At 50.6% G+C, this 25661-nt stretch overlaps 2 protein-coding genes across 2 annotated transcripts in view; both read left to right on the top strand.

Moving 5' to 3' along the window:
- UNG (uracil DNA glycosylase) overlaps positions 1-3078 on the top strand; it is an 8671-nt gene extending 5593 nt beyond the window's left edge. Inside the window, exons 6-8 of the mRNA XM_006762022.2 lie at positions 98-186; positions 1441-1619; positions 2938-3078. Coding sequence (XP_006762085.1) covers positions 98-186; positions 1441-1619; positions 2938-3078 — 409 coding nt within the window. The remainder of the gene's footprint in view (positions 1-97; positions 187-1440; positions 1620-2937) is intronic.
- Positions 3079-4332: 1254 nt separating this feature from the next.
- ACACB (acetyl-CoA carboxylase beta) overlaps positions 4333-25661 on the top strand; it is a 118191-nt gene continuing 96862 nt past the window's right edge. The window contains 3 exon segments of the mRNA XM_006762111.2: positions 4333-4424; positions 8817-8978; positions 21076-21719. Coding sequence (XP_006762174.1) covers positions 21085-21719 — 635 coding nt within the window. The 5' untranslated portion in view covers positions 4333-4424; positions 8817-8978; positions 21076-21084.

Genomic DNA, 25661 nt, shown 5'->3' with positions numbered 1-25661 from the left:
GCTGGCTTTACGCGCTGTAATTGACACGTCTGTTGGAGGTTGCTGAACTTTCTGCATTGTACTTAAGATTGTCTTTTTTCTTCCGGCTTGCTTTCAGTTTGGAAAACATTTATAAAGAGCTGTCTACGGACATAGATGGTTTTGTTCATCCTGGCCATGGAGATTTATCTGGGTGGGCCAAGCAAGGTAAACCAACCGCTGTTATGCATGGCTAAAATGACTAAACTTACATATTTCAGAAAATGAATCTGTTTTACCCTGCAGCCAATGTTTTCTTTCATGTTTTTTTCCCCTTCTTTCATGTTTTAATCATAATTTTAAAACTGTGTTTCCCTTTATTATTATTTTGTCCTCTCTTTTGTCATTTCAACATAGGTGGTGTTGTATGTATTTAATACCTATGGGGTTTTGTTTATTTATTTTTTAACTAAATTTTTCCTTTTCTCAGATTTTTTATTGATTTTGAGAGAGAGGAAGGGAGAGGGAGAAACATTGATGTGAGAGTGCAGCAACAGTCAGCTGCCTCCTGCATGCCTCCTATCGTGGATCAAGCCTGCAACCTAGGCATAGGCCGGAACTGGCAACCTTTCAGTGCACGGGACGATGCCCAACCAACTGAGCCACACCAACCAGGGCTTTTTTTTTTTAACAAATAGATTATAACCAGGATAAGGAAAGAGTATTTGCCCTTTGGTTTCTTGCCATTAGATTCCTCCCCTCCCCCAGTAAAACACTTTGGCCTCCTTTTGTTATTTTCTGGGGTTATTTAATATCATTTACGATATTGTTTTAAAACAGTTCTTTCTGATGACCGATGGTATGGATGTCCCAAAATTCACGCAAGAAGTAATTTTGATAGAAAACACAGGTGTATAATTAAAAATTGCAAAATTTTTATTGATTCATAAAGTATACAGTATAGGGTTATGTATGGAATAGCACATCGGGTAAATGGCCTCCACGGCTTTGCTTGCACATACGCAAAGCCGTGGTCTTCATTGGTCTTCAATGTCCCTGCTCCTGGGCCATAATTGGTACTTGGTAATGCTTATCAAATTGAAGGGATTGAAATCAAAGGACAACAGATATTAGAATCTGATTCAATAAACCAAGTAAAATGAGGCTTTTATTTTTTGTTGTTGTTGTTAATGCTCATGCAAAATTAAAATCTTGCGTGAATTTTGGGACACCCTTTATTTGTGCCTATTACTGTTGCAAACTTGGAAAGGTGTTGAAAGCGCAGAGGTGCAAGTTCAATGCCCTCTGGTAGCACTAAGAAGTGCCCAGCATTCTGTTGAAATGCTTTCTCTATGACCGACTTTCAGCCGTCCTCTCTGGATCCCATCCTGAGAACGCTTTCCGCACGCAGTTAGTTAGCCCTGACCTTGGGTGACCCGTGGCAGCCTGCCTTTCACCTCTTTCTCTGGTGTATGTTCGTAGGTGTTCTCCTGCTCAACGCTGTCCTCACGGTCCGGGCGCATCAGGCCAATTCTCACAAGGAGAGAGGCTGGGAGCAATTCACCGATGCGGTTGTGTCCTGGCTAAATCAGAACTCGAGTGGCCTCGTTTTCTTGCTCTGGGGCTCTTACGCTCAGAAGAAGGGCAGTGCCATCGATAGGGTATGTGGTTTTTAGCAGCTTAAACCAGCGAGACTCGAGAAATCCTCGCAGTGTGGTCCTGGAAAATCCACGCCATAAAATGAAGCTTATTTTCCCCGAAGGCTGGCAATTAGGGTTGAAAATTGGACAAAGTTTAGACAAATGACAGTAATGATCAGTGATGTAGGAGGAAAGTGTCTGGCCAACCTATGATTCAATAGTTACTAATACAGGCATAAACCTGCCATATACTCAGAAAGGTACACAGGTCCCAGCTACCATTCATTTAACAGATAATACAGTAAGTCAGCAATGTTCAACCCGTGTGTCGCAAGCATTTTTAAGACATGGCAATACCTGACTATTTAGTCAGGGGGCACTGACCTTTTTTTCTTAGGTGGTCAAATTAAAAAAATGACAACAGCCAACACAAAAATAGCCGTCTGGTGTGAATGAATCAAAATTGTACCTTTTATTTTATTTTGTCAGATCAGAAAATACGTATTTTGGTACTTAATGTTTGCCCTTAGATGAGAAAGGTTGAAAATTGCTGATCTACCCAGTTGTCCAGCCAGAAATCAAATCAGATATCATTCATAACACCTCCTTACCTCTCTTCCTCTCCCTCCCCCAACCCCCTATCCAGTCTGTTATTCAGAGCCTAAGTTCTCTCTTACCTCTCAAACCCATCCGTGCCCCCCCCCCCCAATACCTTTGCCTTGGTTTAGGCCCCTCTGGTCTTGCCTGGAGCATTCAGATGCCTTCTCCCTGAAGGCCTTGACTTAGGCTGATAAGCTGGGGCCTTGGGCGTGGCCCTGGTCTCAGCCACAGCTTTCTTCACTCTCAGCTCCAGGCCGCTCGGAGGCACCTCTCAGGTTTGCTCCCTGTGCCCCACTTCCCCGCTTGCCTTTGAACGCCCTGGATCCTTTGTCCTGAGTGGAGAGGTCTCTTCCCCAGAGGCTAAGTCATCCTTCAAAGCTCAGCACAGCTCACATTTCTAGGGTGCCAGGCAGGGTGCTAAGAAGCACTTGACCTCAATTACTTCTCATAATATTCTCTGCACATGATCATTCATTCTTTTGCAGTAACTAGAAGCTAGACACTGTTGATATTCCCAATTCACAGACTGGTCCTCGCAACCTCAGAGCCTAGCAAAGGCAGTTGCTCCACAAAAGAACGAGTGCATTGAAGTCCTAATATGAACGCTGAGGGCAAATAAATACACTTAGCAAAGTGGGGGGATTTAGAGAGCGCAAAGGGTGTGGCACATTGTCTTCAAGTGCAACAGCCATAAAGGCCCAGCCGTGCCAACTCTTGGTCATTCTTTTCTCTTTTTCAGAAGCGCCACCACGTGCTGCAGACCGCCCATCCCTCCCCATTGTCAGTCTACAGAGGATTCTTTGGGTGCAGACATTTCTCTAAAACCAACGAGCTGCTGCGAAAGTCTGGCAAGGAGCCCATCAACTGGAAGGATCTGTGACCCTGAACTGGGGGAGGGAACGGGGGATGAGGGAGGGGTCCTCCGGGCAGTTTCTAGAAGCTGCTGTTGAAGTATTTGCCAGTGACGAAGTCGAATTGAGAAAATAACTTCCCTAGTGATCCTTAAGCACGATGCACACCAGGGAGAACGTTTCCGTAAAGGGGCCCTGTGCCAGGCTGCCCAGGAGTGGCAGCGTTACCCAGCAGAGACTGTACCCGGTGGCCACGGGTCTGTCTCAGGACCTTGGCTTTGGCTTAGAAGACGCGTCAAAGTTTTGGGAAAGGAGAGGAGGTCAAATTCTCTAGACTCTCCTCCCCTCTGTTTCCTTTATGGTTGAAGATGGGGAGATAAGCACCTTTTTAGTATCTCAGTTAGCTGCTGCTCGCTTTTACCTGTAGGCTAAACGTTAGGTTATAAGGTGTCGGGTGTTTTTATATAGAAAGGCCCCCTTTGCACATGGGCCAGGCCACTGCCCTTTGATCCTTTACAGAGCCCTCAGGCCCCTCCTGGAAGGAAATGGGGTTTTTATTTTTTTTTATTTTTGCCAGTTCCCAGAAATTAGGGGTCAGTTTCCTGATTGAAGCAGAGGAGAGAATTCCTAAGGGACACTTCCTGCTGTGAGCCTTCGGACTGGCAGAGGCCAGGAGAAGTGGGCCGGGCCTAGTTTATATTGTTCTCTAGGTGTTTCTAGGAATAAGCAGTGGAAGTTGAACAGGAAGGAGAAAGGGGTTTGGTTTGGTTTTGTGTTTTTTTAAGAAGGGAAATGGTTTTCTCCCGTGTGAACTGGGAGAAAAGGCAGCATAGTGCCAAATGCTGTTTTTTCTGGACTGAAATCACGTTGGGATACCATTTTCTGCAACACTGGAGAATTTCGCTCTTTTAAAAAATACTTAAATGCCCGTTAAATGCCCGGCCGATGTGGCTCAGGGGTCGAGGGTCGACCTATGAACCAGGTCGTCACAGTTCGATTTCTATGTGGATGTTTTGTATTTTTTTTTTACTCCTTTGTTTAAGAGACCATCTTTATTAGGGCTGAGCCTCCATCCAAGGTCCTGTTAGAGATGCTGTTAGCTGGGCTCAAAGTTAAACCTGCTTAGAGTTTGGTAATAAAAGGTTGCTGAAGTTTCACTTTGTGCCGCGCGCTTAATGCTGCTTACCCCTCACCAGTCAGCTCCTGGGCCCAGCCATCCGCGGACGCCCTTGGGCTGCCCTTGGACTGTGGTTGCCATGGCAACTGCGGTGGACAGGAAGGGCCGCCTCCATGCCGCCCTCTCTCCTTCCTCCGCCCCTGCCCCTCCCCCCTCTGTCCGCCCTGATGGAGCCGCCCACCCGTCTGCCGGGCTTTGGTAAGCGTTGGGCGGGGTTCCAGGGAGGGGTGACGGCAGGACTGTGGCCAGGGGTCTCCGAGTCCAGTCGGGCCCTACTCCAGCGCTGTGGGGAGGCTGGGTGTGGTCAGGGTCCGCTGGGACCCCTCAAGGGGCCATTTCAGCTGGAAAACATTTCTGCGGAGATCTTGGCATGCCTGTCGGGGCTGTGTCCTGCCAAACCTTGGGAAACAGCGCGGGGAGCTTCCCCGGCGTCCCTCCGCTAGTGTTTGCAAACTTTCCAGGAAATCTGACGTTGAGGTGTGAGGCCAGAACGCTGGGGAAACACGGCCATAGCCCACTGACCTGCCCGCAGAGCTGGAGAGGCGGGTGGCCCATCAAGATGAGAGGCTGGCCCCGGCCGGTTCGGTTCAGGGGATAGAGCGGGGGCCTGTGGACCAAAGGGGTTGATTCCGGTCAAGGGCACCACCTTGGTGGCAGGCTCCTCCCCCGCCGGGGCCCTGCTGGGGGTGGGTGCCAGAGGCAGCCAATCCATGTGCTTCTCTCACATGGATGTTTCTCACATGGATGTTTCTCTCTGCCTTTTCCTCTCTAAAAATCAATGGAAAAATTTCCTCGGGTGAGGATTAACAAACAAGAAAACCGATGAGAGTCTGGGTGGACATCCCTGGTGTCAGATGACAGAGGCAGTAACGGGTCAGGGGGGCTTGGTCACAGGTTCCCTGTATTTAAGAGCTTTGGAAAGGATGTAGTATTTAAGAGCTTTGGAAAGGATGTATCCAGCGAGGGCACCTAGACCAGCATGGACACTTCTTAGGAAAGCAGGGAGTTGGTAAGCTTTCGCTGGAGACTTTCTCTTTCCCACCACGTCTTAGTTTTCTTATGTTTGAAGAGAAGGGCTTGCGATCCCACTTTCCGCCATCAGCAAGCAGGCCCTCACCGAAGGAAGACCCAGAACAAAGATGCATTCTTCATCTGCCCTCTGGTGACCCGGAGTCCTCTCAGCATTACAATGGGTCCCCCTAGCCTAGGGAGAAATGAGGGGGAAATATTTCTGCAGCGCTGTGAGAAGGGAGGAAGCAGGAAGCCCGCTCGGAGTTACCATAAAGGATTCAAAAAGCAAACTACTTTTTTAAAAAAATATAGTGAATCTTCGAAGTATAGTAATGCTTTAAACAGAATACAGAGCAGCCTCTTAGTGGTCTATTACTCCCCCCCCCCCAAAAAAAAATACAAATTTAATCACTGATCTTTTACGCACAAGGCTGATTGTGATGAACTTTTGGCCGAGTGGTGGTGAAGTTTTTTTCACGTGTTTTCAGATTTGTTGCAATTATAGCAGGGGGTATGCCACAATGAAAGGCAATCTTGGCCTTTTCGGTCAGAGGCCTGCGTGCTTTTTCTGTAAAGGGTCAGATAGTAAATATTTAAGCTTTATGGCCATCCTATCTCCAACCTACTCTGCTATAGAGAAAGCCGCCACGTGCAAACTGTAAGCAAACAGGTGTGGCCATGTCCCAATAAATGTTTATGGACACCGAAATTGGGGTTTGATAGGATTTGCATGTGTCATGAAATCTTTTTTATTTTTTTCAAGCATTTTACAAATGTGAAAACCACTCTTAGTTCCGGAGCTACAGGAAAACAGACGGCACGGGCCATAGTTTGCAGCCCCCTGTTCTAGGGGGTCCTACTCAGACGCCAGCAAGGGCAGACCCAACTGCTGTGTCTTCCCGCTGTCGGGGCGGTTCTGTGTGGCTCACACGGGAGAACCTGCCCAACAACGATTCCTGCCTCCCCCTCTCAGGCAAGGAGCAGAGGATCTGCGGAGGGCTTTTGGAAACACAAGGAAGTCAGTTATGCATAACGTCCTGGGAACCCCAAGTTATAAAACCACATCAAAGTCACTTATCTGTGATTGGAGTCCAGTGGGGCAAGGTAGGGGCGTGTGAATTGTTTTATTCATAGGCTTCAGCGTGTTGTTAATACGTGTCCATTATTAAAGAAGATCATACATTTAAAAAAATATTTTTATTGATTTCGGAGAGGGAGGGAGAGAGATAGAAACATCAATGATGAGAATCACTGATCAGCTGTCTCCTGCACACCCTCAACTGGGGATCGAGCCCAGTCTATAGGCCGACGCCCTATCCACTGAGCCAAGCCGGCCAGGGCTAAGATCATACATTTTTTTCCCTTTTGAAATTCACTTTCCTGCTGCGGTTTGCTCCTGGCATTAAAAAGTCTTAGAAAGGGTTTTGGATCGGAAAAGTGAACTTTTGGTGTGTCTGTGTGTGTCAGTGGCTTTTTATCCCATGTCAAACCTTGGAGATGTATACGAGGTATAGGCTCTGGGCTGCCTTGGAGGGTCCTGGGGTGTTGACTGGTGGTGACTCCAGCTGAGAAAAGACTGGAACAAACCTGCTGGAGAGGCCTCTTTTCCTATTTAGGGTCCTGACACTTTAAAAAATATATGTTTTTATTGATTTCAGAGAGGAAGGGAGAGGGAGAAAGAGGGAGAAACATCAATGATGTGAGAGAATCATCGATTGGCTGTCTGCCTCCTGCGCACCCCACACTGGGGATCGAGCCTGAAACCCGGGCATGTGCCCTGACCGGGAATCGAGCCGTGACCTCCTGGTTCATAGATCGAGTCTCAACCACTGAGCCACGCCGGCTGGGCAGGTCCTGACACTTTTAATCTGCGTCTCACAGCCTAAAGTCACCTGTTGATTCTCTCAGGTGACATTTTATTTAAAAATATATTTTATTGATTTTTTACAGAGAGGAAGGGAGAGGGATAGAGAGTTAGAAACATCAATGAGAGAGAAACATCGATCAGCTGCCTCCTGCACACTCCCAACTGGGTATGTGCCCGCAACCAAGGTACATGCCCTTTACCAGAATTGAACCTGGGACCCTTGAGTCCGCAGGCCAATGCTCTATCCACTGAGCCAAACTGGTCAGGGCTCAGGTGACATTTTTGAAGCGTGTTTGGAAATGCAGAGTTTGGAGAGTGGGGCAGACCAGGTGATCAATACTTGGCGTTCTTGGCTACTCAGTTGTGTGTTTCCTGTGTCCTTGTGTTTGGGGTGATGGAGGGGGGAGGGTCTGGAGGCTTCAAACAAACAGTGTTCCTCAACCTTCACCACAGAATCACCTGGGGGAGCTTTAAAGAATATTAATGCCGGGCCCACTCCCAGAAATTCTGATTTCCCTGGCCCCGGGAGGAGCAGGAGACACAGCCTGTTGATAAAGGGGCCGGTTTGCAGCAGGGCTGGCAACGTCTTTCCATGAGGCCAGGTGATTTTTTTAAATTTTATTTTTGGAAAATGATATGCAAGACTTTCTGAATCTGTGTTTTTGAAGAAATACATTTTTCTATTAATGTTCTTATGTTTGACGGGGAAAGTGGGTGAAGAACTTTGGTTCCAAGCTTTGCACTGTCTTCCAGAAAACACCTGCGCCTTAAAGAGAGTGTCAAGGGAGAGCTGAGCCACCAGAAAGAATTCTTCGTGCGTGTGTTTGTGTGCGTGTGTGTGTGTGTGTGTGTGTGTGTAGTGAGAGTGGGAAGTGTTTCTAATCTTTTTTCCCTTTATTGATTTTTTTTGTTGTTGAGGATATTTTTTTCCATTGATTTTTAGAGATAGTGGAAGGGAGGGGGAGAGACACAGAGAGAGAGAAACTTCAGTGTGAGAGAGACACACCAATTGGTTGCCTCCTGCAAGCCCCCTGACCAGGGTGGGGGATCGAGCCTGCAACCAAGGTACGTGCCCTTGACTGGAATCTAATCCGGGACCCCTCAGTCCGCAGGCTGATACTCTATCCACGGGTACTTTTTACTCTATACTCTATACTCCATCAAACCGGCTAGGGCTTTCTAGTCTTTCTGAAAGCAAGGAGTTCAATTCGATTTTATGAAGTGCCTGCTGTGAGCAAGCCACTATGCCAGCCGCTCTCTGACTATTGTTTCATTTCATTTTCTCTCCCGTGTGACGAAGTAGTTGGAGGAGGACACTGGCTGGGCCCGCTGCCCAGAGCCACAGGTAGCAGGGCTCGGATTCAAACCCACGGCAACCGATTTCACAGCCCGATCGGCTTGTCGCTGTTGACACTCTGCCCAGACCATCATTATTTGCTGTCCCCGGGAATTTAAGTGGAGTCTAAAGTGTTCCCCTTGCTCGCAGATGGTGTTCCCAGGAAACCCAGGAGGACGTGTCTGTGGTTGGAGAGGTGCCTCTTTGAAAGGCTCGCCTGAGCCACTCGAGAGTGGAGTAGCCTTGATAAATAACCTAACCGCAGTCACAGGGGCGGCCGATGACCAAGAACTCGGGGACGTGGGCCCTGGGCTAAGCCCTCCACCCCTAGTGCTTTATCCTCAACGCCTATAAAACGGAGGTGGCACTATTCCAGGTGACAGCGGATGACCCCGAGGTTTCAAGAGGACCCGGGAGGCTGCAGGCCGTGCTCGTCTTACTTATCAGTCCGTGGAGACAATCCCAAGAAGTCCACTTCTTGGAAAACAAGCCCACAAGTGAACTAGCTGCTCCTGACTGCACCTGGCCCAGCCACCAGGTAAACTGTTTTGCATAAGCTCCGCTCTTACGGCCGTTTTTCCCACTTGCCTCCTGGTTTACAGAATACAATGCCCTTTTGTGCAGTCTCCCCTTTCCTGCCGCAGCTCCAGTTTGGACCTGGAGATGACCTTTGTCCCACATGCCGCTGGCCACCCCGCATGGCAGGACATTCTGTAACTGCCGGGGATGCTGGGTTTCTCCCAGCCCCAGCCAGGGCCAGCCGACCCCCGGTGGGAATGGAGCTCTTTGGGGTTTGTTTTTCTTTCCCCAAGTCCCTGGGAATGGGAAACTGTTACCTTAAGTGGCATTTGCATGGAGAAGGTTTAACCCAAATCTCTCCCTCGCCCCCCCCTCCCGTAACTCCCCCCTCCCCAGAGAAGGCAGGTGATCTTTCGATAGCCATCCCCTGAGCCCATTCACCGGGCTTGATCCAGAAGCCACTTCTCAAATGTCCAACAGCCTGTGCACAGCCTGTCAGAGGAGGGCCCGCATGGCTTTGTATTGCTTACGACAGCTTGGACTTTAGAGCCCCGGTGGCTTAGGCGCCTACGAATTTTGAAGTCAAGCAAGTTGATTGAGAGGTGGAAACCGCCACGCTAACGCTCTGCCGCTCTGCCGAGGGATCCTGCCCCCCTGCGCCTGGGTTGTTACTGCTCTTCGGTGCCTTGAAGGTTAAGTGCACCCAGGATATTTTTAAACTGGCAAGGGCCGGTTAATCTAAAAGTGACATTTACAGTCACGGCAGGGAGCAGCGAGCCCAGCCGGCTTCGGCCCGGGCCCTCCGCAAACAACCCTGGAGAACGGGAGCCTGAGCACACAGTTGGGAGGACATGGGGAAAGAAAAGGCCGGGAGAGAAGGGGTAAGTGAGTGCGCCCCTCCCTGGGGTCAGGGACTTCACGCCAGCGACCAAGTGGCCGGGCCGTCAGTGCACAGGGACAGCGGCCCCTGCGCAGTGGTGCGCACGTGGGCTCTCCCGGGGCAGCAGCCCTGTTCTGTGTGCGGGAGGCTGAGCCGAAGGGCTCTGAATGTAACGGATGAAGGAGACGGGTCTTCCTTTGCGTCTATAAATGGTCACGTTGCTGGGAATCCGGTGCTTACTCGTTAGTTCCACGCGCCGGAATGCTTTAGGGTTTAGGTTTACCTACCAGCAGAAGGCTGTTCTGAGATTTATTCATTTATTTATTTTTGTCGCCCCAAACTTCGGTCGTAAGGATAGGGATTCTGTTTCTCCAACTTGTTTGTTTGTTTGTTTTTTTAAAAAAACAGGCTCTTACGAGTAAAGCATTGATAGTGTTTCTGCATTGCTGGAAAGACATGGTTTTCTTTCATTTTTAAAACTCGTAGTATAAAAAGTGAAAGACTGAAACAGTACAGAGGAAAACGGGGTGTCTCCTGGCACCGTCCTCCTCCTGAGGGAGCTGCTGTGTTAAAGCTTCCCAGACCTTGTTTCCCCGCAGGACTCTGATTCTTTGCATTCATCTGGAACGCAACTCTGTCTTTCACACTGATCATGATTATTTTAACATAAACGGGCTTCCCCACAGGTAGGGTGATCCAGCACCCAGACTTATCCGGGACTGAGGGGACTCCCCAGGAAGCGGGTCTTTCCATTTAAAAACTCTAAGGTCTAAATGTTGTTTGAGAAATGTTTTCCTTCTGCCGGGCCGGCATGGCTCAGTGCTTGAGTATTGACCTATGAACCAGGAGGTCACGGTTCAATTCCCGGTCAACGATTCTTTCTCATCATTGATGTTTCTATCTCTCTCTCCTTCGGCCTGCCTCTCTGAAATCAACAAAAATATTTTGAAAAGGAAAGAAAGAAAAGTTTTCCTTCTAACAGTGTCTTGCGAGGCCTTTACAAGATGTGATGTCTTTTCTGGCTTCTCCAATTTTTAAAGGGAAAGATCCAGCCAATTCTCAGGCAAGGTAGTGTGAGGGGCAGACAGGCCCTCTATTTGAAACGCTCAGGGGAAGGCATTTTGTGTTTATGCAAAGGCGTTTTTTTTTTGCTCCTGCCCAGATAGACTCCCTCCCAGTTTGATCACCTTTAGGTCTGAGGTAGGAACGTCTTCCATTACACAAGGCACTCCATCTTTATGGCAAAATAAACATTGTCACCTGAGATGAAACTTCTCAGACAATCTTATATCCCTGTCGAAACGCTGGGGTTCCTTGTTCTCATGCTTCTTCTGAATTTTCACTTGGGGATCCCGACCTTCGGAGGAGAGTGCACCTATGCCTAGAGAACCGCGGAAGCACGGCCAGAAACCTCGCATCTTATCTGCAGGCTTCATGCGCATGTCAGATGCCATTCTAATAGAGCCCTGTGTGATACCAGGGAACTAACTCATCCCCATGGCACAAAGGGCCCTGCCCCTTTGTCCTGGGGATTCAGAACTCCTTGTACTGGGCAGGCCAGGCGGGTACAGCAGGAAACCTGAGGTCTCGAGTATTGAGAAGTTGGCACATGCCAGGCGTTTACACACTAGGACGGTCCTGGGGGGTGAGGGGTGGGTATTACTTACTCTACTCCCCAGACCAGGAAATCAAAGTGCAGAGAATTTCCGTGACAGGCCCAGGCCCATCAGGTGACAAACAGCAGAGTCTCCACCCACCCGGATTAGCCTCACGCCAGAAGTGCTGCTCTTGACCTCTCTGGGCACAGCGCCCCTGAGCTCCCTTACCTGTGCTGGGTCCCAGACATAGCCACACTCCGGATACCGGGGTTTTGTGCTACTCTGATTGGACTCACTGAACCACCCCCCCCTTTTCCAATCAGATTAAATCATGGTTAGGAGTGACATTAAAGGACAACCCCCAACACGCTCTTCTTTCTATTTGGAAATGGGTCATGAGCCCTAGCTGGTTTGGCTCAGTGGATAGAGCGTCGGCCCTTGGACTGAAGGGTCCAGGTTCGCTTCCGGTCAAGGGCACGTACCTCGGTCGCAGGCTCAATCCCTGGCCCCGGTTGGGGCGTGTGCGGGAGGCAACCAGTTGATGTGTTTCTCTCTCTGTGTCTCTCCCCCTCCCTCCCACTCTCTCTAAAAAGTCAATGGAAAAATACCCTCCGGTGAGGATTAACAAAAATAAAAATAAAAATAAGTGGGTCGCAGGCTCCAGGAGTCACCAGAACAATGTGTTGTTGGAAATGCCCCCTTAGCGGGCTCTCCCCGCTCTGTTCGAAGGCTGTGGTCTCCTATAGCCACTCTCCCAACAAAGTGGATCTGAGGGGCCCTCCTGTTTGGCATGATGACCCGTGCAAGGCGGGGAAGGGGCTGGGGGACACGCAGTTTGGGAAACATGGGGCTGCCTGTGCCGATCCCTGCTCCATCTGCTCCCACCATTTCCTCCACCTTCCTGCCCTGCCCGGCTCCTGGCTGCATCACGCTCCCGCCCCCCCCACAGAAGCCTCCTGCTGTGAGATCACCTCCCTGACCTCACAGACCAAGGCTGGGCCCCGGTCCCATGCATGGCCCAGACTTCTCCTTTTTATTTTTTGTTGATTTCAGAGAGGGGGAGAGAGACAGAAACATCCACGACGAGAGAGAATCATTGATTGGCCGCCTCCTACACGCCCCACACTGGGGATGGAGCTTGCAACCCGGGCTTTGCCCTGACCGGGAATCGAACCATGACCTCCTGGTTCATAGGTTGATGCTCAGCCACTGAGCCACGCCAGCTGGGCAGGCTTCTCCTTTCTGACGGTTCTCCCCGCCGTGCCCTCACGTGCCTCTGTGATCTTACGCGGTGAGATTAAACCCACACGGGCAGGGCCGCTGTCCGCTCCGTGTCTCCAGCAGCCGGCGCCACGCCTGGCAGGTGCTTGGGAATGACCAAGCGCTGAATGAGTGAATGGTTGGAGGCAGGGTCCGGCACAGAAGGAATAGAAGGGGAGGAGGATGGAATTCCATCTGCGAAGGGGGCGGGGCCCAGGACCTGAGGCGCGTGGGACAGTCCACATGGGCAGTTTCTGCAGGGACCACTCTCATGAGATGTTAGAGGAATAGGTGAGCCCGATTAGCCTTAGAGACAGACCCACTCCTCTTACATTTCTCTAAAGCAGGGCTGGGCCGGAACCATTTGGGCCAGTTTTGCCTGGGCTGGCCAGTCAACCTCCATCAAAAGTTCAGTTTGGGACCTGTCCTGGTTGCTCAAGAGCAGCGGTCACCAACCTTTCAGACCTCACGGACCATCAGTGGGCCGTGGACCACCGGTTGGTGACTGCTGGCTTAGAGTGTTGTCCTGATACACCAAGGTTGTGGGTTGGGTCCCTGGTCAGGTCAGGGCACGTACAAGAATCAAACAACGAATGCATACATAATAGAACAACAAATCGATGTTTCTCTCTCTCTCTTCCTTTCTCTCTAAAATCAGTTTTTAAAAAACATGTGATTTGGCTCTTCAGGCATTAATTGAGCACCTACAGTGTGCCAGGCTCACCTTTCTAGGCCAACACTCCTGGAGAACCGTGGGCCTTGGTCATCTGAGCCTTTTCCCGAAATTCACAGACTTCTCTTCATTGTGTTTTCCCCCCCAAAGTTGTTGTCACATCGGTGGCCCCTGCAGCTGCACACCTGCTGGGCTCCAAGGGCAAGTGGATTTGGATTTGGCACAAAAGCTCAGGATTGTTTGCTTATGCAAATAGCATTTGCCGGGATTCTCCGGAGACCCAGATGCTCGGACATGTGCTAAGTTTGAGAACTGCTGCCTCTCCCTGGGTCTTATTTCTGGGTTTCTGATTCCACCCAGTTAAGAGGATAGCCAGTTAATCCATGGGATCAACAGCCCACTCACGTCCACCTATTACAAATCCTGGCTCTGGAGTCAAGCAGAACGGGTTTGGCTTTCATGTCCCTCCGGGCTGTGTGACTTGGAGCAGGTCACTCCCCCTCTCTGGGCCTTGGGTTTTCTGATGCCTGATTTGTGAACTAGGATAGCAATAATAACGTGAAAGAGAGGAGACTAATACCTCCCTCGTAGGGCTGCTGTGAGGGGTCACCGAGATTCTGGATGCAAGATGCTCGCTCTGATGGAAGGCGTTGTTGTTATTTATTATGAGGCGCTTTCCTTAGTGTTTGTAGTGAGGGAGTCACAGAGAGCGGAGTCTGTTCTTAGAGGTGAGGGTTGCAATTCTGTTGCTCTCCCCAAGCGTTTGTCCTCTGGGGTAAGGACGTGTGACCTTTGCACGTGCACCCTTGGTCACACGCGCAGGCAGGTGTCGGTGAGGTTCTTGGATGACACAAGGTACACTGTCACCTGAAGGTTGTCGCATATTTTCTTCAGACGCAGAAGTATTAAAACAAATGATTAACACTCACAATAGAACCAGTTTGCTAATTGCTGCTCCCAGTTTAGTATCTTTGGTAGAGTCCCCATATTTAGCCAGTAGAATTTTTAACTTATCATCTAGCAAGGTGCCAGAGCAAATTCTGCTTGAGATGTCCTGCCCCGTTAGTGACCTGGTAAACTCCTGTTCAGCCTTCAAAGCCCCACGGCGGATGTCCCCTTTGCTCTCTCTCTCACCCATCTCCACCTCTGAAAGGAGTTCTCTCTGAACTGCCTTCCAGATGTGACTTTTCCTGATTCCGGTGTTCCAGTGGCTAGATGTTGATTTGAAAGGCATTTTCTTTATCTGGGCGGAACTCTCCTGTCTCCCGCACACCCTTTCCCAGGAGAAGAACCCCAAATCTAGAGAACCATGCTGACCAGGCTATAAGTCCATGAATAGAGGAGGCCCCCACAGCAGACACCGCACTCCTGATCGCCTGCCTCGCTCTCTCCTTTTGACGCACAAGAAGGGGAAGGTTGTGTTCAGCGACTAATTGCGTCTTGGTTGATCCAGCGATCCTGTGAGGTGGGCGAGCTCATGGCAGTGGCTAAGATGAGCGGGACTCAGTGCCCTGCGTAGGTGATTGCCTCAACCTCGACAGCCTCATCTTGCAAGCTGTGCCCTTATCTGACTTTGCGGATGAGTCACCTGAGGCTTGGAGAGGGTATTGAACTTGCCCCAGGCGCGCCCTGCCTGTGGGAGGCAGAGCCTCCATGTGAACGCAGGTCGGTTTCCAAGGACAGTGGGATTTGCTGTGATTGGCGCCTCGGTATAGAAGGAGCCCCGGCCCGAAGCTGGGACCTTGGTGCTGGGTGTGGCTGTGTCCCTCATTTCATGTGTGACCTCTGGCCTCTGTTCACCTATAGAACAGGTACACCAGGCTGGCCAAGGGTTCCCCCTTTCAGGCTGTAGGTTGGAGAAGGCGTCTTTTTGGGAAATACTGACCTGTGACACCCCTGGCCCCTTAGGCCATCGTACAGGTGAAGGTAGCAGCTGCCAGTCAACTTTGTTTGTTCCTATCACCTTAATTACCTGTGAATTCACAGGCCTTCCGCCATCACCTGCCACCCGGAGGGTCCCTAACCACCCACTCTTCCTCCTGACGCTTTCGCTTCTCTGTCCGTCATGCCCAACTTGGCCAAACCCAGGGTCTGCTGAGACGTCCCCACCCCCCGCCCCCTGCCCCACAGTCAGGTGCCTGACCGATGCCCACGGGGGAACAGAAGGCTGCCTCAATCTGGTTTCCCTGTCTACACCGGGCACTCGTGACCCTGGGAGTGTTTTACTTTAGCGACAGACACAGAGTTGGGCAAGGGGGGTGATTGCGTGAGCTGAGAAGTAGGCCTAAGTACAGGAATGAGGCAAGCCAGAGGGAGGTGGCCCTGTGGGCCGGCGAGCCCCGAGAGCGCAGACAGCCTCTTAAGGACCTGAGCCGGAGGCCAGGTGAGGGCTGAGCAGGAACCTTCGCAAATGGCTTCTATTGGCGGGTGACAAACAGGAACATGTGCGGCACAGCTGACTTGGGAGAAAGCTTACCGGTGCTGGGGCACCGGCCGGCCAAACTCCTCCCCCATGGCCTGATGCACGCCACCGGCCTCCCGCTGAAAGGTGACACTGCACGGGCTGGGCTCCCTTAGTCAGAGCGGGCGCCTGTCAGACCCAGACGGGGTGCAGCTGGTGGCTGTGTCCACAGTCATGGTAAGTGGCAGGCAGCAAGCCCTCGGGAGGTCATCTTGGTGGGAGGAAAAGTCCGAGTGGGAGCTGGGAGTGCCGGCTGCCCACTGACACCCTCCCCTTCTCCCTCAAAGACCTTGCCAGGGATGGGTGTGGGTTGGGGCGGGGGGAATGGGAGGGGGAGCAGGAAACCTAGCTCATGACCCCCTCTCTCTCCAGCTCTGGGCTGGCAGCTGGCCAGCACTGCTTGGAGCCGCGCCGTGGCCTGCATTCGCGTAGCCAGGGCCATGATTGCTCTGGCACCCGGCAGCTGTTGCTTTGAGTTGGGTTTGCAATAAATAAAAATAGCGTTGGCCGGTGCTGGGTCTTTGGGGCCGCTGGGTTATCTCAGCGCAGGGCCACAGCGCGCCATGGCGTGGCCCACAGAGTCGCACGGGGCACCTCTCTTGCCCATGGAGTCAAACTGCAGGCACAGTGCTCCTACAGGACAGTGCCGGTCGCTGTGCGGTCCCTTCTATGTAACAGACAGGTGTCTGGTTTTACGATCGTATCCGTGTGCTCATAGTAACACCCTCCACTTTATGGGATTAATTTAAATCCAGCTTGGGGGTGGGCCAGGGGGAAAGGTGTGGGTGCTGGGCTTGGATTTGAGTGAAGTCAAGGTGCCGAGCTTCCCTGTGCCTCAGTTTACCAGCAGTGAAATGGGACTAAAGTAGTGGCAGCAGCAATAACAATGCCCATCAAGTTGTTTTGAGGACTGGGAGCTTGAAGGCACTCTGTGTTCGTGATGGTTTCTGTATGTGTGAGTGCTGAATCTATGTGTATGTGTTATTGGAAGAGCAGTTGTGAGGCGGGAAAATGGGGCAAGAATTGGCATCCCCATTTTACAGATGAGGAAACTTGAGACTCAGAGTTTCTTTGAGAGCTTTCTCAAACAGTTCCCCCATTTGGCCCCAGGCGCTTACTCATGTGATGGCCTTGGGGTCCTGTCATTAATCTACAAAGAAAATGGAGGGACCCGGGGGTTTTTCGTGCAGGTAGCTCTCACAAGGCAGGTTTTGGGGTGTTCGCTGTACTGGCTCCTATCAGAATAACAGCAGGCCTTCAAGGATTTGCAGAGTAAGAGAGGGCGCCAATGTAAGCTTGGCAGCTTCACCCCCACCCCTCCATCCCCACTGCGCATGTGTCTCTGCATCTTGCCCACCTGCCCACCCACTCACTCTCTCTCTTTGCACCCACCACCTATTCATCCACACACAGTGCCAGCCAGGATTCCCGGAGCAAGTTCCCGAAGAGCTTGCCTAATGCAAAACTTGCATGGTTTGATTGGTTTGCCAGTGGGAATCCACGCAAAGAATGTATTTTCAAGCCCAGCTGGTGTGGCTCAGTGGTTGAGGGTCGGCCGATGAACCAGGGGGTCACAGTTCGATTCTCGGTTAGGACACATGCCCGGGTTGTAGGCTCCATCCCCAGTAGGGGGTGTGCAGGAGGCAGCCGATGGATGATTCTCTCTCATCACTGATGTTTCTATCTCTCCCTCTCCCTTCCTCTCTGAAAGCAATACAAATATATTTTTAAAAAAGAATGTATTCTCAGGATTCCTAAGTCCCAAGCCTTTGTAGCACATGTTTGCCTAGATGCTTCTCTGGTTTGCTCAGCATTTCAACTTCATGCACTATTTTCACTGTTTCTTAGAGCTCACAATTTCAGACATGCACATTCTAAATGTGCCTAAACTCGGCCACATTGGGATCCGGTGTCTCGCTTGGCTCTCAACTTCAGAACCTCCACAGAGACCCCCAGCTCATTCCCGGGGCATTCATGACACAGTCCCAGAAACAGAGCCCTAAAATCCAAATTCCAGCTCACCTCAGGCCGTCCGTTGGTGCTCAGTGTGTGTGCATGGGTTTGTCATTCATTCGATACACACGTTTTGAGCAACGACTGGGCACCAAGCACCAAGCCGGGCACAAGGACCCAGAAATGAGTGACAAACGGTTCCTATCCCCAAGGGACTTCCGAAATTGGCCAGGGGAGCCCAGTGACTGGCCATTTCATACTGTGCATCAGAGTTACCAGGATGGAGGTCTGTACTCGCTGGTGAGCGTGGCAGTCCCAGGCCGGCTGAGCAAAGAGCCTGGTGGGGGTGGGCTGGGGAGTTGTGAAGAGGGTGTGAGAGGGGGTGTGGGCCTTCTACCCCTCCCCCCATGCCCTCCGGCCTAGGGAGGAAGTGGGTAGGACTGCAACCTGTTGGAGCTTCTGGGGAAGCCAGAATAGCCTTGGCAGCGTTTTTGGTGATGCCATCTGCCAATTGCTAATTTCAAAATTTGTCCTGAGGACAACTGTAAGCCTGCCATTTCAGGACTCTGACATTTCTTAAGCTTTCCTTGAGGACCTACTATGTGCAAGAAATGAGTAAGAGATAGACTCTGTTCCCAGAAGCTCCCACCGCACCTCAGGGCCCAGAAGCGGGAGGGAGGGAGTAGGCAGAAGAGTTTAGAGCAGTGGTTCTCAACCTTGCTAATGCCGCGACCCCTTAATACAGTTCCTCATGTTGTGGTGACCCCCAACCATAAAATTATTTTCGTTGCTACTTCATAACTGTAATGTTGCTACTATTATGAATCATAATGTAAATATCTGATATGCAGGATATATTTAGGCGACCCCTGTGAAAGGGTCGTTTGACCCCCAAAGGGGTCGCGACCCACAGGTTGAGAAACGCTGGTTTAGACCATTGATTCTCACCTGAGGGCAATTTTTTAAAAATGTATTTTTATTGATTTCAGAGAGGGAGAGAGAAAGGGGGAGAGAGAGAGAGAGAGAGAGAGAGGGAAACATCAATGATGAGAATCACTGATCAGCTGTCTCTCGCACGCCCCCTACTGGGGATTGAGGCGGAAACCCAGGCATGTGCCCTTGACTGGAATCAAACCGGGACCCTTCAGTCCACAGGCTGATGCTCTATCCACTGAGCCAAACCAGCTAGGGCACCCAAGGGCAATTTTGTTCCCCAATGATAGTCGGCAACGTCTGGAGACATTTTTGGTTATCACCACTAAAGGGAGTGAGCTACTGTCCTCTAGTGGGTGGAAGCCTGGGATGTGGCTCAACATCCTACAATGCATGGGACAGTCCCCTCCACAAAGAACTCTCCGGTCCCAAGTGTCGGTCGTGCCAGGGTGAGGGCAAGGCTTGGGCCTCAGAAAGTTGGAAAATTAATGCTATGAACTCGTGTGTACGTGTATCTGTGTGTCCCTGTTCTCGGTTCTTTTGGAATATACCTAGTTGAATAGCGGAGGTGAGAGAGGTCACCTTTGTCTTCTTCCCGATCTTAGGGGGCAAGCATGGCAGTCTTTCACTATTGAGTAGATATTAATTTTTCATAGATGTGCGTTGTGACCTTGAAGTTCCTTTCTATTCCTAGTTTTCCGAGTGCTTTAATCAGGAGAGGCTGCTGGATTTCTTAAATGCTTTTCCGGGTCCATTGAGATAGATGATCACATGTTTTTTCCCCCCTCTGTGCTACTTGTGTGGTTTGTTACGTTTTGTTGATGTTGAACCACCCTTGACTGACCCTTTCTTTTAAACAACACCGTGATGGTCTTAAAAAGAAGAGAATCCTCCTGGCCCCATGGATTGCCTAGAAAGTTTCCTTGACCACAACATTTTGGCAACTTCTGTTGGCCAACGTGGGCAAGAAGAGTGTGAGCCATGGAGTTCCGGGGAAACATGAGAACTTTTCCCTTAAGAACATTGTGTTGAAACTAAAAAAAGGAAAAACCCCCCCACTCTTTTAGATACCTCATTGGTATGCTTAAACTTTGTGATCTGTTGTTGTTGTTTCTTAATCCTCACCTGAGGATATTTTTCCATTGATGTTTAGAGAGAGTGGAAGAGAGAGGGAAAGACAGAGAGAAATATCGATGTGAGAGAAACACATCGATTGGTTGCCTCCTGCATGCGCCCTGACCAGGGCCCAGGCCTGCAACCAAGGTACGTGCCCTTGACCGGAATTGAACCCGGGACCCTTTGGTCTGCAGGCCAACGCTCTAGCCACTGAGCCAAACCAGCTAGGGCTAGGGAAGTCTTTTTTTAGATAACAGCTTTATTGGAATGTAATTCACACATCAGAAAATTTACTCATGTAAAATTCAGTGTTTTTCAGTATAGTCACAGAGTCGTGCAACCATCACTGTCATGAATTTCAGAACACTTTCATCACTCCAAACAGACACCTTTAGCTCTCACCCGTATCCCACTATCCCTAGATAACCACTAATCTTCTGTCTCTATGAATTTGCCTATTGCGGGCACATCATCTACATGGAATCATACGATATGAGGTGTTTCTTTTTCTTAGCACGTTTTCAAGATGCATGCATGTTTTATTATGTACCAGCGTTTCATTCTTTTTTATGGCTACATCATATTCCGTTGTACGGATGGACCACATTTTGTTTATCCATTCATCAGTTAGTGGACATTCGGATTGTCCCAACTGCTTGGCTATTACGATGTCATCACAGAGTCTTTTAGAGTTCATGATCTCATTTAGTTTTCTCTCACATGCATGTTTATGATTCACGGCGAGCATGTGTTAGCATACCTGAATCAGAGGTGAACAACCCAGGGTCAGAGGGCTAAGGAGTGCACTCAAGACCAAGCAGGTGATGGAGCCGTAAGGAGGACCCTTCTCCACTCTGCCCCTGGCTTCTCTCCTCTGGCTCTCGTGGCTGAACACATAGATTCCCGACTGCCTCTCCTCCCACAAGCTCCTTTAACAGAGAAATAACTCGCTCTGGTTTCTCTGGTGGCTCAGTTGGTTGAGCGTCGTCCTGTGCACTGAAAGGTCACTGGTTCAATTCCCAGTCAGGGCACATGCCCAGGTTGCAGGTTCAATCCCTGGTCAGGTACGTGCAGAAGGCAACTGACTGATGTTTCTCTCTCACATTGATATTTTTCTCTCTTTCTCTCCCCTTCTCCTGTCCTCTCTCTCTAAAATCAATAAAAAATATTTAGAAAAAAAATTAAAAAGGGAAATAACTCAAAGCCATAGATACTAAGGCATCTCTCCTTTTCTCCTTGCAGGTTTTCTGAATGACCCTGCTGCTTTTTCTATGTTGTCTGATTCTCTCCTGCCTGACCTTTTCCTGGTTAAAAATCTGGGGGAAAATGACGGACTCCAAGCCAGTCACCAAGAATAAATCGGAGGCAAGCTTCATCCCAAGCCAGGAGCCCTTCCCAGCGTCCAACAGCTCAGAGGAGCCACCGCAGAAAAATGGAGACAGCAGCTCTTTGCCAAAGACTCCTAACCAGGCGGAGCCGGCCTCCCAAAAAGGTCCCAAAGATGCCGATCGGCAAAGAACCTCCAGGCCACCCCGACACAGGAATCCCTCAAAAAGCCCCCTTCCCTCCCGGGATGCCTCCCCAGCCAATAGGACAAGGACCCAAGGCCTGGAGGCCCCAGACACCAATGGCCTGTCCTCGCCGGCCAGGCCCCAGGCCCGAGCCAGAACCCTCTCCAAAGAAGACCAGAAGCAGGCGCACATCAAGAGGCAGCTGATGACCAACTTCATCCTGGGCTCCTTTGACGACAACTCCTCTGATGAGGAGCCGGGCACTGGCTCTGGCCGAGAAGCTTCCCGCAAGGGCAGCAGGGCCAGCCTGGGGGCCCTGACCCTGGAGGCTCTTCGAGCTGCAGGCGACTCTGAGACCCTTGTCCCCGCTATGAGGTAAGGTGCCTTTTTTGTCCTTGTAACCAGGAGGGTAGCGCAGAGTTAGGGAGTGGTCTTCACACCCCCGCCCCCTGCTCCGTCAAGCCATCCTTGGATGCCAGCGCTTCCAGGGGAGCTATGTGAAAAGCAGATGTTACCCTTCTCTGCTTCCTTCCTTCCTCCCCTCCTTTCAAAATCGTCTCTTGAACACCTACTGTGTGAACAGGAAACTGGCTTTCTAGACAATCTCAGCTTAGTTGGGGAAGAGGACTCTCTATGTAACTAGTTATAATTTAAGCCAAATGAATTTACGCCACAAGGGATGATGGGAGCCTGGAGGGCAGGACAGTTTCCCTGCCTCCTAAAGAGGCACATTCCTTTATTTGTTCGTTTGTCCGTTCATTTATTCAGAAGGAGGCTACTAACCCGAGAAGCGGGCCTTCCCCTAGGGATGCCTAAAAAGCAGAAACTCAGATCCCAAATACTGGAACCAATGTTGTCTGGTGGTGACTCTTTGGAGGGTTTTGTTTTGTTACCAAGCTTTGCCACCTCCGTGCCCAAATTACAAAAGGAACGCAGTCGATCCCGGTAGAAAACTTGGGAAGTATAGGAGAGCAGAGACAAGAGGAGGCGCCAACCAGAACCTCACAGGCCGGGGTGAGGGGTGGGGGGTGGGGAGGTGAGGGGTAGGCTCCCTTGCTGGCTGTTCTTTTAAGCAGCTCTGGTATTTGCTCTGCCAACATGAGAAAAACCTGGGCGAGGAGAGGGGTTCTTCCATAGGGACCCACGTTCCCAGGGAGCTTAACCTTAACCCTGGTTCCTGGAAGTAAGAGATTGAGAGAGAAGAAAATGTGAGGAAGATCTCCAGGGAGACTGTTTTATATTTTGATTTTTTGGTTAATCATCACCCGAGGATATTTTTTCCATTGATTTTTTTTTTAGAGAGAGTGGAAGGAAGGAGAAGAGACACAGAGAGAGAAACGTCGATGTGAGAGAGACACATCGATTGGTTGCCTCCTGCACACGCCCTGACCTGAGCTGGGGATGGAGCCTGCCACCAAGGTATGTGCCCTTGGCCAGAATCGAACCCAGGCCCCTTCAGTCCGAGGGCCGACTCTAACCACTGAGTAAAACCGGCTGGGGTCAGGGGGGACTATTTGGAGCTTCTGGAAGGGTTAAAGGAAGAGAAGGCTTCAGGGTCTGGTACAAAGAGTACCTGGTTCAACCCTAGCTCTGCCCCCCTGCCCAACTGTGTGACCTTGGGCTTGGCACTTCACCTGCATCCCTCATCTGCAAAATGTTGAAGGGATTAAAAGGGATGATGTTTATAAAGTACACACAGCGTTTGGTACACAGTAGGTGCTTAATAAGCAGGAGATTCCTCCCCAGCTCCTGTCCTGGGCTGGTGCTCTGCCCACTAGCACCCACTTTACCCACTACTCGAATTGACCCAGAGCTTCCCCACCCTGCTTCTACCTATAGATTATATAAACTACCCATTTATCTCTTATAACAATGATGCAAGGCTGGCGGTGGATCCCCATTTTACAGATGACAAAACTGAGGTCCAGAGAGGTGAAGTACCTTTCCCAAGATCCCACAGTGCATGCTGTCTAGTAATCTCAAACATTCTCTCCCCTCCAAACCCTGTTTGTCCCCTCAGTGTGGCAATTTCAGCAGCAATGAGGGAAAGCAGTTAATTAAACCAAGTCACTGAAATTGATGAACTACAGAGATTAGGGCAGAAGTGAATGTCCAGTGTGTGTGTGTGTGGGGGGGGGAGGCGGGTGTGCTAAGTGATATCTAAGTAGGAGGGTTGGGAAGATACCTTAATTACTAGAGCTCCAGCAGGAAACAAGAAGGTCCATCCTAACTGGAAGATGGGAACTCTATATATATAAAAGGCGAATGTGCAAAGTATCCCCGAGGGAGTTCGACTGGGAGACCAGGAGTTCTATTGCTTGATATGATGTGCACTGACCACCAGGGGGCAGTGCGGAATGAAGTAAGGCCCCAGGCGGCAGCCAGCAGCTGGGGAAGGGAGGCTCTGGCCAGCAGCCAGAAGGAAGTCCCTGGCCGGCAGCCAGAAGGCCCCCATCGGCCCTGATCGCTGGCCAGGCCTAGGGACCCTACCTATGCACGAATTTTGTGCACTGGGCCTCTAGTGTACAAATAAACAAACACGCCTATAAGATAGTTTCCAAGTGTGTCCAACGCCAAGAATGAAACAGGGTACAGGAGAGGGGGTTATTAAGAGGCAGTATTTTAGAAAGGTGTGTGCAGGTCAGGGAAGAGCTTTTAGAAAAAGCAACTTTCGAACTAGACCTGAGCAGGCCCACAGAACTTTCTAGAATGGGACGTTCTAGAACTGTGCTGCCCGATATGCTGCTTATGGAGGGCTGCTGCTGGAGTCTTCTCTTACGCAGGGTGGTGACGCCTTTCCCCGGGCCCCCAGTCAAATGCTCCGCCCACTTTCAGATGTGGGTCATTGAGTTCGGAGGTGCAGGCTGGCACCCTGCCTGCCACCAGCTGGAGCATCAATGGAAGTGGTGACAGAGTCCCTGTTAATTCCAGGAAGTTCCCTTCATTAGTATTATGTGTGTGTTTTTCCTGATCCGTTGCTCAATCATCTGCACCCTCAGGCAAATCTCTGAACCTTGTGGGCCCAGTTTCTGCAAAATGGAAACAGAGAATGGGGGCTCTCACTCCTTCCCCATTTCTCAGACAGAAAGCAAAGGCCTGGAGAGTTTATTCCAGGGCCTGGGGATCTTCCCTGCCCCCTGCAGTTTTCTTGGGCGCCACCGAAGGTCACCTTGTGGCCCACCTGGCTCTCCTCTCTTCCTGCCAGGCCAACTACCGGGAGACTGGCAAGGCCATGGACGGAAAATGCATGTGCTTAATGCGTGGGGGGATGCTCCTTTCCTTTTCTTTGTAATCTTTACCTGAGGATATGCTCATTGATTTTATTTTATTAAAATTTTTTTGTGTGTTTGTTAATCCTCACCCGAGGATATTTTTTTACATTGAGGTTAAGAGAGTGGAAGGGAGAGACAGAGAGAAACATCGATGTGAGAGAGAACATCAATGGGTTGCCTTCTGTTTGTGCCCCAACCGGGGATCGAACCTGCAACCTAGGTATGTGCCCTAACTGGGAATCGAACCCGCCACCTTTCGGTGCATGGGAAGATGCTCCAACTAACTGAGCCACCGGGCCAGGGCTGGAGGGCCGCTCTTTTTGAAGCGGTCTGCAAAGGGGCCTTCTTCCTGCTGTGCCCTCCGCGTCCCAGAATACTCACCCTTGCCACTTCCATTCGGGCCTTTGCATTCGCTGTGCCCTCTGAGCTGAAATGCTTCCTTTTCTTCTTCACGCCCTAGACTCCCCTCCCCACCCTCCAGGGCCAGCTCCATGGCCCTGACCTGTGCAGTCCCACAGCGCCCTGTGCACTTGGCTGAGTGCTCTGCTTGCTCTGCTCTCACATCTCGAGATTCTTAAGAACTTTTGAACAAGGGGCCCTACATCTGGCCGTGGGCCTTGTCAATTCTGTAGCCAGTCCTGCCTCCACCTCAGGCTTTGGCCCATCAGAGTCTCTGCCTCCCAGGGTCTTCCCTGTCCCCCTCCCACTTTTAAAGTTTCCCCCCTCTGCCCTCGCCAGTTTGGCTCAGTGGATAGAGCATCCGCCTGCGGACTGAAGGGTCCCAGGTTCGATTCTGGCCAAAGGCACATGCCTGCGTTGCGGGCTTGATCCCCAGTAGGGGGAGTGCAGGAGGCAGCCGATCAATGATTCTCTCTCATTACTGATGCTTCTATCTCTTCCCCTTCCTTCCTCTCTGAAACCAATAAGAAATATATTCAAAAAATAAAATAAAGTCCCCACCTCATGCCCCGTTTCTTTTTTTTAAATAATTCTTTATTGTTGAAATTTTTACATATGTCCTGATTTTCCCCCCATTGACTCCCTC

Source organism: Myotis davidii, unplaced genomic scaffold, assembly GCF_000327345.1.
Source record: "Myotis davidii unplaced genomic scaffold, ASM32734v1 scaffold478, whole genome shotgun sequence".
In the NCBI taxonomy this organism is placed as follows: domain Eukaryota; kingdom Metazoa; phylum Chordata; class Mammalia; order Chiroptera; family Vespertilionidae; genus Myotis; species Myotis davidii.
The sequence above is the reverse complement of the archived record's forward strand: the minus strand, read 5'-3'. Positions and strand labels throughout refer to the sequence as shown.